The 10,468-nt window shown below is 39.9% G+C and overlaps 1 protein-coding gene across 1 annotated transcript in view; it reads left to right on the top strand.

Annotated features, from left to right (window-relative positions):
- Nucleotides 1-7,655, top strand: part of C1R (complement C1r) — a 13,810-nt gene extending 6,155 nt beyond the window's left edge. Inside the window, 4 exon segments of the mRNA XM_027843295.1 lie at nucleotides 3,203-3,281; nucleotides 4,300-4,440; nucleotides 6,409-6,483; nucleotides 6,776-7,655. Coding sequence (XP_027699096.1) covers nucleotides 3,203-3,281; nucleotides 4,300-4,440; nucleotides 6,409-6,483; nucleotides 6,776-7,545 — 1,065 coding nt within the window. The 3' untranslated portion in view covers nucleotides 7,546-7,655.
- Nucleotides 7,656-10,468: the final 2,813 nt, after the last annotated feature.

The raw sequence follows: 10,468 nt of genomic DNA, 5'->3' as shown, positions 1-10,468 counted from the left end.
GCTCTTTTAGAAAGATTCCTCCTTCAGTCTTGGGGGATGCTGTAGACGGGAGGCACGATTTAGAGTAAGGTTGGACTAGAAGACATTCAAAGCCTTTTCCAACTCCTCTGCCTCAGTTTCCTCATCTGTAAAATGAAGATATTATGGCACCTCCCTTTCAGGATTGTTGTGAGTATTAAACGAGATAATACATGTAAAGCACTTAGTATGGTGCTTGGCACATACTAAGTGCTATATAAATGTTAGCTATTATTATTATCATCATCATTGTAAGGGTCATGATTCTATTTACCTGGCTCTAACACATACTGGGGGTAGCTACGTGGTGCAGTGGATAGAGCTCTGGGCCTGGAATCAGGAAGACCTGAGCTCAAATCTGGCCTCAGACACTAGCTGTGTGACCCTGGGCAGGTCACTTCACCCTGTTTGCCTCAGTTTCCTCATCTGTAAAATGAGCTGAAGAAGAAAATGGCAAATCACTCCAGAAGCTTTGCCAAGAAAACCCCAAAGGGCGTCACTGAAACCACTGAACAACAACAAAGCGGCACTTACAGACTATACAATCCTGGGCAAGCCACTAAACTCTTAATCTAAATTTCCTTAATTATAAAATTAAAATAATACTATCTATATGTACTTGCATTAACCGCCTCACATGATTGTTTGTGAGGAAAGTGCTTGGAAACTTTAAAGAGATGTCCCAAAAGTCTTAGTGCAGTTTTAAGCTATGAAAGCAATTTTAAACTTTAATGGTGTAAATAAATTTAATTAATCATTTAATTTTAATTTAAATAAATAAAATTAATTCAATTTAATTCATTGAATAAATTTAAGCTTTAATAGCTTGAATAGTTTTAATAGCTTAAAACTGCACTAAGACTTTTGGAAATTCTAAGTTTGAGTTATTATTGAGTACATAATCAGAATAAAGGTAGAGAGATAGGTTTCTCTTCTCCATTATAAGGATATTTTTGTCTAAGTTGACCAGGACAGGTTTTCTGAAAGAACGTCATTTTCTCTGGACCTTATTAAAGATTTCAGTGGACAAAGTGAATGATCTACACCTGTGAAGACTGTCTACAGAGAAGGGAACCCCCATTAATGCATCCGCATCTGATACTACACCTCTATTCTGGTTTTGTTATCTGTTTCCCAAATTCCTCATTTATTTCCTCTTGCTTACTTGGTCTTCACAATACTCCAAAAACAGTATCCTTTCTGTTTTTACTTCCATTGATTTTCACCCAAAAGATGTCTACAATACTTTCCCTCTGAGGTTCCTGACTTCCCTCACATGCATTAACAGGTTGCTCACAGGGGCAGCTAGGTGGTGCAGTGGATAGAGCACTGGCTCTGGAGTCAGGAGGACCTGAGTTCAAATCCAGCCTCAGACACAATGATACTCACTAGCTGTGTGACCCTGGGCAAGTCACTTAACCCTGATTGCCTCACCAGGGGGAGGGAGAAAAAAAAAAAGACAGGTTATCTGCCTCTCCAAATTTCCCCTTCTATTTATTCTTTCCTTAGCTCCAGTCTCAGAGAAGTGGTTATTCTCCCTGCCAAGGCCCGCCAGATAAACCCTTAATCTCCTCCCTTAGATATTCTCCTACAATTTACTCTATTATCAACCCCACTCTCCCGCTTTTAGGTACATCCTCTTCCTATCTACTGGCTCCTTCCCTGCTGCCTAAAAACACACCACACTTATGTCTCCCAAACCCATAAGAAACCCTCATTTATTCTAATAATCCCCACTAGCTATCATATTACATCTCTTCTCTCCTTTCTTAAAAAAATCATCTACACTTGATGCATATACTTCCTGTCCTTTCACTCTCTTCTAAACACTCTTTTTTTTTTTCTTCCTGGAGGCAACATGGGTTAAGCAACTTGCCCAGGGTCACATAGCTAGTAAGTATCCAAGGCCAGATTTGAACTTGGGTCCTCCTGACTCCAAAGCTGGTTTCCTATTCATTGCGCCAGCTAACTGCCCCACTTCTAAACACTCTTTAATCTGTTTTCTAATTTCATAATTCAACTGAAATTGCTCTCTCCAAAGTTACCAAGGACTTCCTAACGTCTAAATCTAAGGGCCTTTTCTAAATCCTCATCCTCTCTGCAAGATTTAACACTCTTGTTCACCTCCTCCTGGACACTCATTCTCCTCTGGGTTTTCATGATGCTGTTCTCTCCTCATTCTCCTCCTACCTCCCAAACCACAACTTCTTAGTCTTTGCTTTGCTAGATCTTCATCTAGGTCATGCTCACTCACTATTGGTGTGCCCCAGTGGTCAGATGTCGTCTCATTACTATCTATACTCCCTTGGTTGCCATTCAATGATCATCTCTATGCACATCACCAACTGTCTTTTGGACAAGGGGTAGATTTTGTCAACACTTCATGGGACAAGAAGGGCACTAGTGGGACAGGCATCATGGGTTCAAGCAGCAACATTTCCAGTTCAATTCAATTCAACAAATATCTATTAACTACTTGATGTATGCTTGATAAGCACTGGGGCTTCAAAGACGTTTCAGTCTAATAACTGGGGTTTTGACAGATACACAAATAAGTGTGATAAAAGGGGGAATGTGATAAAGGGTTAGGAGAGTCAGGCAAAGTCTTCTTCACATAAGTTACATAGGTGACCCCCCACCCCCATCTTCCTCTCCTATCTCTCTCTTCCTTCACTCCAGTCTCAGATAAGTGGTTATTTATGAGAAATTTAGGGGGAAAGGGGTTAGAAAGTCTTCAAGGAGAAGATGGTACCTGAGTTGGGCCTTGAAGAAGAAAAAAAAGATGGCAGGGGTGAGGATGAGGGGTGGGTTGTCTATTCCAGGTGTGAGGATTGTATGAGCAAAGACACAAGGAGAAGAAAGGACAGGGCAAAAAAGGAGGGGGGGGGTAGTGCCAGGAAGAGGAAGAGTGTGAGATAAGGCTAAAAGCATAGGTTGGAACCAGGTTGCTTTATGACCAGGGGCAAAATTTCTTCCTCATATTGTGTCTCTGTAAATGGGGCCAGAGATATCTTCAAGAAAAAAGAGGGGAACAAGCAATAAGTTGCTAGGGTTGAGAAGATCTGACAACGTTAGGGCAGAAAAGCAGCAGCAACAGTAACAGGAAATATAATCACATCACTGATTTCTCCCAACAGCCACTTTTGCTATCATTGAATGCTCTTCTCTTTCCTCCAAAAACCAGGGGAATAAGAGACTGCAGTCCTTCACCTCTGTCTGCCAGGATGATGGCACATGGCACCGAGCTATGCCCTACTGCAAGAGTAAGTTACAGATGGCAGGGACACTGTCCCCAGTGAGACTTGTTCTCCTCACAGAGAGAGGGGTAATACAGCTCAAAAGGTGAAGACAGGATGGTATCAGGTTAAGCCCCTTGCCATGAGATCTCTCCCCTTGACCCTTCCATCAGTCCATCAAGAGTTACAGTCTGAAATGGGGAAGCCTATATGGTTTCTAAACCATTGCTCACCAGTAGGGAAAAGCTTGGTTGTCCCCTCCAGGAAGTTTCTTTCATTCTTCTTGCCACAAAAGTGACCCACCCTTAGAAAATCCCTCCAGACTGTTTTCCCCCAAAACTCTCATTCAACAATTTATTCTTCGAGCAGAAAGCTCTTTCCTCCCACAACGAGACTCCATCCAATCAATTCTTCATTTAGGGCTTAAATGGTCCTAGGCACTGTACTAAGTAATAAGGATACAAGGAAAAAAATGAAATAGTACCTGCCCTCAAGGAGCTTACATTCTATTAAGAGAAATCACTCATTTGTGTGTATTTATATGTTTTATATTGTGTATATATATATATGTGTGTGTGTATAGGTACAGCACATATGCTGCATATATGTGCACATATATGCATATAAAAATAAATAATATATTTATATAATAAATAAATAATATTTATATTATTTAATAATAAATAATATAAAATAAATAAAAACATATACAGAAATTAGAAAATGATAGGGAGGCGTGGTAACTGGCAGCTGGGGAAGATCAAGAAAGGATCTTCCTTTCATATACAAAGTGTTTGAATGAGCTTGATTCTGAAAGGTAGAGATGAGGAAGGAATGCATCCTGAGCATTAGGAGCAGCCTATGTGAAGGTGTGGGGATGGAAGATGAAGTGTTAAGCATAAGGAACAAGCAAGTTGGTTTGGATGGACTGCAGAGTACGTGAAAGGGAATATATGTTTGGTAAGGAAGTTTGGGGTCAGATTGCAAAAGGTTATGTAAATACCCAGCTACCCTATGACCTCCTGCTCCTCTCTGTTTCCTGTAGTTGTGAACTGTGGAGCTCCCCACCACTTACCCAAAGGGAACTTCATATACCTTGCTAAGACAGGGAGAAATACCTACAAGTCTGAGATCCTTTACACTTGCCAGGAACCATTTTACCAGATGGCAAGTAAAGAGAAAAATGGTAAGTCCTCATCAGGTAAGGACCAGGGGAAAGCCGGGGCAAGGGAGGTTGTTCCTTCTCTCTTCTACCATCCCAGAACAAAAAGCATCTCTTCACTTTGTTATTCGGGTCTTTCTCTTCAACGAAGATAAAACTTCTCCAACAACAGGTCAGAGAAAAATAAGGTCATAACCAAAAACATTCCATAATCCAAAACATATGAGGCAATATCAGTACTCTCTTATTTAGGAGGACTCACTCCTGGCTACTACTGGGCACTGATTCAGGCAAGTCTCTTGAGAGAAGAAAGAGGTGGTTCTTCTAGCTGATGCTAAAGATATACCATCCCAACCACAACCACCAAGATGAAAATATATTAGCCCTTCTCCCTTCCACAGACACCATTCAGATTGTCCTTATCCTCTTAAGAGTTGCTCTCGTTCATTATTTTTACCAGTTTCACTTGTATAAATATATTCTGTGTAGGGTTCACAATATGATATACTCTTGGTGCCTACATGCCCTCCTTCCAAAGATGGCCATGGTCATGACTAATGGTCATCTATATGGGCCTAGCCCTTTACCTGACAGAAAGCAAGCCTTTCAGAATAAATGGTCTTCTACCCAACCATGAAGGATTTTCAAGGAAGGGCATACCCCAGCTTCTCTCTACTGTCTGTTCAAGCATTTGGTTGCTGTACCTCAACAATCAGGAAGTTCTTTCTTAAGTCAGACTGGATTCTCACTTACTGCTCTACGTCTAGCAAAGAACCTAGCACATAGCAGACATTTAATAAATGTTGAATATTAAATGAATGGAATTCAGTCCATTTGTTCTTGTTTCAGCTTTCATATATTTCATCACTAATTATCAACCATTGTGTACTCTGTAAAGCTCTGTCCAAGATAATAATTTTCACATTCATATAGCACCTAACATTTTGCAAAATGTTTTCCTCACAACAGCCTGTGGGGTACTTTGTTCAAAAAGTGTCATCCCATTTTAAAGATGAGGAATCTGAGACTAAGAGAAGTGAAATAATTTATTAGTACACAGCTATTAAGTGCTATAACCCAAAAGCACATCTTCTGATTCAAAATCCACTGCTCTGTCAACTTCCCTACACTGCCTCTACACTTCCCTACACTCCAGAAAAAGATGCAAGAGAAAGAGAACAGTAGCTTACATTTTGATAAGGAAGATGGGAGAGAGAGACACATGGAAAGAAATAACAATTTCAAAGAAAATACCAGTAAGTACAAATTACCACGGCTTTATATGTGTGTGTATACACATATATGTAAAAGTAGACAGATAGACTGACATATAGATAGATAAACAGACAGATAAATTTCTGAAGTCTAGGAGTAAGCCATCCCTCAACAATCAAAAAGCAAAATAATATCTATACTGACATTTCTGTTCTCAAATTAATGATTGGTTAATTTAACTAATGGCTTCTGTCTTTGAGAGCTGTCAACATATATATTATATTTGTTGAGTTGATAAGTAAATTAAGTATATTTGTATTTATTTCTTAAGGGCAGCTAGGTAGCACATTGGATTGAGTACTGGGCTTGAAATCAGGAAGACTCATGTTCATGAGTTCAAATCTGACTTCAGATACTTACTAGCTGTGTGACCCTGGGCAAGTCACTTAACCCTGTTTGCCTCAGTTTACTCATCTGTAAAATGATCTGGAGAAGAAAATGGCAAACCACACCAGTATCTTTGCCAAGAAAACCCTAAATGAGGTCACAAAGGGTGGAACACGACTGAAATGACCAAATAATTTACTCCTTGGTTCTGAAGGCTAATTGGCATAGGGACTTTGGATCAATCCTCTTTCTCTTTATCTGTGGTTGTCTTTATTGTCTTTACCGACTCTCTGACTTCAGTTCCTAATCTATTCTTTTGTCTTGAAGTTCATTCACCAAATTTTGGCCCCTTGCCTATCAACTTAGTCATAACTTCTTTTTTCTCTTTAGTGATATATACCTGCTCAGCCCAAGGCAACTGGAAAGACAAACATGGAAACGAGAAGATTCCTCAGTGTTTACCTGGTGAGCAAAGACCCTTTGGGATTAGGTTTACCACAGTATGAGCAATTCATAAGGATACCTAGCTCATCCCCTTCCATAAAGCCCTGATGTGGGAGTAAAAAGGCAGAAAGGAACCAAGGTATTAATGGAAGAAGACATTCTAGGAGCCAGAGGGGGAGGAGGAGTCAGAAGAAAAAATAGGAAAAAGGTCAAGAGGCTCACAGTGATAGGATGAAGGTAGAGTGGAATAAGGAAGAACAGGTATGATGAACATGAGATGACTTGGCCTTCTTTCTTCTCCCTCTCTTTCCAGTGTGTGGGAAGCCAGTTAATCCTGTAGTTGAAAATCAGCGCATCATTGCAGGGAAAAATGCTGACATGGGCAACTTCCCTTGGCAGGCCTTCACCAACATCTATGGGCGTGGAGGTGGGGCACTACTAGGCGATAAATGGATCCTTACAGCTGCCCACACTATCTACCCTAAGGGCAGCGATTCATTGCACAATACATCTATAGATGTATTCTTGGGCCATACAAATGTGGATGAAATCATGAAAATGGGGGTCCTCCCCGTCCGCAGGGTCATCGTCCACCCAGGCTATAACCAAAAAGATTTGAACAACTTTAACAATGACATCGCTCTTCTAGAGCTGGAGAACAGTGTCCCTCTAGGTTCCAACATCCTTCCCATCTGTCTGCCAGATAGTGAATCCTTCTATGAAAACAGATTAATGGGCTATGTTAGTGGCTTTGGGACAGAGGACCAAAAAATACATGACAATCTGAAGTTTGTGCATTTGCCCATGGTCTCAAGAGAGAACTGTCAGAATTGGCTCAATTCAAAAAAGAGTAAACAGGTGTTTTCTAACAATATGTTTTGTGCTGGGGACCAGACCTCAAAGAAAGATGCTTGTCAGGGAGACAGTGGAGGAGTCTTTGCTATGAAGGATAAAACTGGAGATCGTTGGGTAGCCGCAGGCATTGTGTCCTGGGGCATTGGCTGTGGCAATGGATATGGTTTCTACACCAAAGTGCTACAGTATGTGGATTGGATTAAGGGAATAATAGAAACAGAGAACTGAGACCAGAGGAATATCCAAGCCCCAGTCAAAAGGGAGAAAGCTTCACTCTGACAGGCTGTAATTACTTACCCAGTGGCATCCACATTAAAAGTCACTGATGCAGAAAATCAGTTTGTGAAATTAGTTCTTTTCTCCACCGTTTCTCTATCTCCCTCCCACTTTTTAACATCTCAGACAGACAGATGAGATGTTCAAAGTGTCCTGAAACAAGATGCCGTGGCTTCCATTTTTCTCTTCTCTGTTCCACCTTTTATCATCCCAATAATCAAACCTTCATTTAAATAGTTAAGTCCACAGTGGTGGAGAGAAAAAGTTTAAGGTCATCTTGGGCATATTGGAAGCCTAAGCCTTGCCCTGAGTTGGGACACTGAATACTTAGTTTGACAAAGATATAGAAATGAAAATAGTGATGTCAAGGCTCCCCCGCTATTCTACAACTGAATTTAGATAAGTGCAGAAAGCTTTGAATTAGGGCTGCCCCAAGAAAAAGTGTGACAAGGAATAAGTGGTCTCAGATACTGTAAAGTGATAGTCATTGCCCTTTGGGAATGTGATGTCCATTTCTTTTCTTGTAATGTATAAGATATTTGGGTATTGTAAACTACTGGCACTCAATCCCATGTTCCAGATAAGTCCTCCTTCCATCATGTCCCACAAAGGGTTGGAGTTCCAGGTTAACAAAGGGATTGAGATTGTTAATTGTGCATTTCAATTAGTTTTATTGCCTACCTCCACTTAGCAAAGTTGAGGGAAGCAAGCTGCATGGCACTACTCAACCCAGATCCCTGAAAAGAAGTTCGGCCATACCTTTTCTAATCCTCTAATCCTTCCCATAATGACACAGTCCTTCCAAATCCTCACAACCTTTACATAAGTCACAACATTTCTTTCCCTCTCCCCACCACCTTCCCCAGCCCACAACCATCAGACTATCATAATTGCATTTCACTTTTGTCCCTTTTCTTGAAAATGCAAACCATCCTAAAATTTTCTTCAAGGGACATTTGCCTAGGAGGTAAACAAAGTCAATCTGAACACTGTTAGCCACCAAAGTCATAGGATACCATGATTTGAGCTCTTGACCTTTGATTGACACTAGTCTCTTCTAGAAGAGCAGCTATATTCTATTGACTTAACCAAGCTCCCAACTGATTCCTACTAACCACATCCGTAAGTCAAATATAATTCATGACAAACAATAGCTTGACCCAAAATATAAGGTCAAAGGATCATAGATTTAGAACTAGAAGAAATTTTAGAAGTAATCTAAGGGGGAGGCAGCATAGTATGTGGTAGAGTAGAATAAGCACTGGACTTAGAGTCAAGAGAGACCTATAACCATGGGCAAATCACTTCTCTGAGACTCAGTTTCTTCCTCTATAAAATGGGGGTGATAATCCTAGGAGTACCTATCTCACAGGTTCTTTGTGAGGAGTAAATAAGATGATTTATTTAGATGGCTTTGTAAACTTTAAAGTGTTTATACTAACAACTCTCATTACTATTTTGTCTATTTTACAGTCTAATCTATATTACTGTTTACCCTTATTTTGGACAGCTAGGTGATGCAGTGGATAGAGCACTAGACCCGGAGTAGGGAAGGCCTGAGTTCAAATCTGGCCTCAGACATTTACTAGCTGTGTGACCCTGGGCAAGTCGCTCAACCTTGTTTGCCTCAGTATCCTCATCTGTAAAATAAGCTGGAGAATGAAATGGCAAACCAGTATCTTTGCCAAGAAAACCCAAATAGGGTCATGGAGAGTTGGACATGACTCAACGAAAACAACATTTTTTTTGCAGAGGAGGAAACTTGAGCCAGAAAGGTTAAGTGATTTGCCCACTGTCACACAGATAGTATACAGCAGAATGGGGATTCAAATTAAGGGCCTCTGGATCCAAATCTAGCACAAATCCAAATGCTAAATAATAGCTTAATGAATAATGTAAGACAAATTTTTTTTAATTTTTTTATTAATTTATTTTGATTTATTAACAATCACTTCCAGACAAACTTTTTTTTAACATACTATGGATAAAGATGGGGATAAGTACTGGACTTGTGATTTCATTGCTACAGGGGTGCACCCTGATGAGGAGATTCCCTCTACTGATGCAAGTCAATACCTCTTTTGCAAATGAAAGGTTAAGCGACCTGTCCAGGGTCACAAAGCTAGTAAGAGTCTGAAGCTAGATTTGAACTTGAGTCTTACTGACTCCAGGCCTAGCATTCTATCCACTACACCATCTGGCTAAATAAATACCATGAATTAAAATATCCCAAAGAGAAACCACCAGAAAAAAAAAACAGCAACCAATTAATTTCAATACCAGTTCCAGCTGGAAATAGCACAAGCTATACCATCTTGGATAAAAATAATTTTGTTTAATACACAATAAAGAAAATGAGGGGGAATCTGGCATTAAGAAAAGAAATGAGGGACAGATCATTACTAAAACTGAAACAAGATAAACTGATAAACAAGATAAACAAAGATCGACAATCTGAAGAAAATGGTGGAAGTTTTTAAATAAAGGCATTGAATCAATGGGAAACAAAATTCTTGGGCTGGAACGACAATTATCAGAAGCAGAAGAACATCTACCAAAAAAAAGATCAAAAGACAGCTAGACTAGGCAGTCTTAAAAAATTTCACAAGCAAAGAAGCATATCACAGAGGTCAGAGACATAATTTAAGAGTTATCAGATTATCTGATAAATTCAAAGAAAGACTAATCACAATTTTTTTTAGGAAACCGCTCAAGGAATATTCCCAAAAGTAGTAATTAGTAAGCACTCCTATTGGTCACTACTAGTAGCAGTACTCCTTCTCAGAAGTAGTAAGACCAAAGGATATATTGCAGAGCCATAGTGTTTACGGGATTATTCAGCCAATAATGTCAGATTCACCTCCTCCAAATATGT

This window comes from Vombatus ursinus, unplaced genomic scaffold, assembly GCF_900497805.2.
Source record: "Vombatus ursinus unplaced genomic scaffold, bare-nosed wombat genome assembly UNPS02014906.1, whole genome shotgun sequence".
Lineage (NCBI taxonomy): Eukaryota > Metazoa > Chordata > Mammalia > Diprotodontia > Vombatidae > Vombatus > Vombatus ursinus.
Note: the sequence above shows the minus strand (reverse complement) of the source record. Positions and strands in the feature narration are given on the sequence as shown.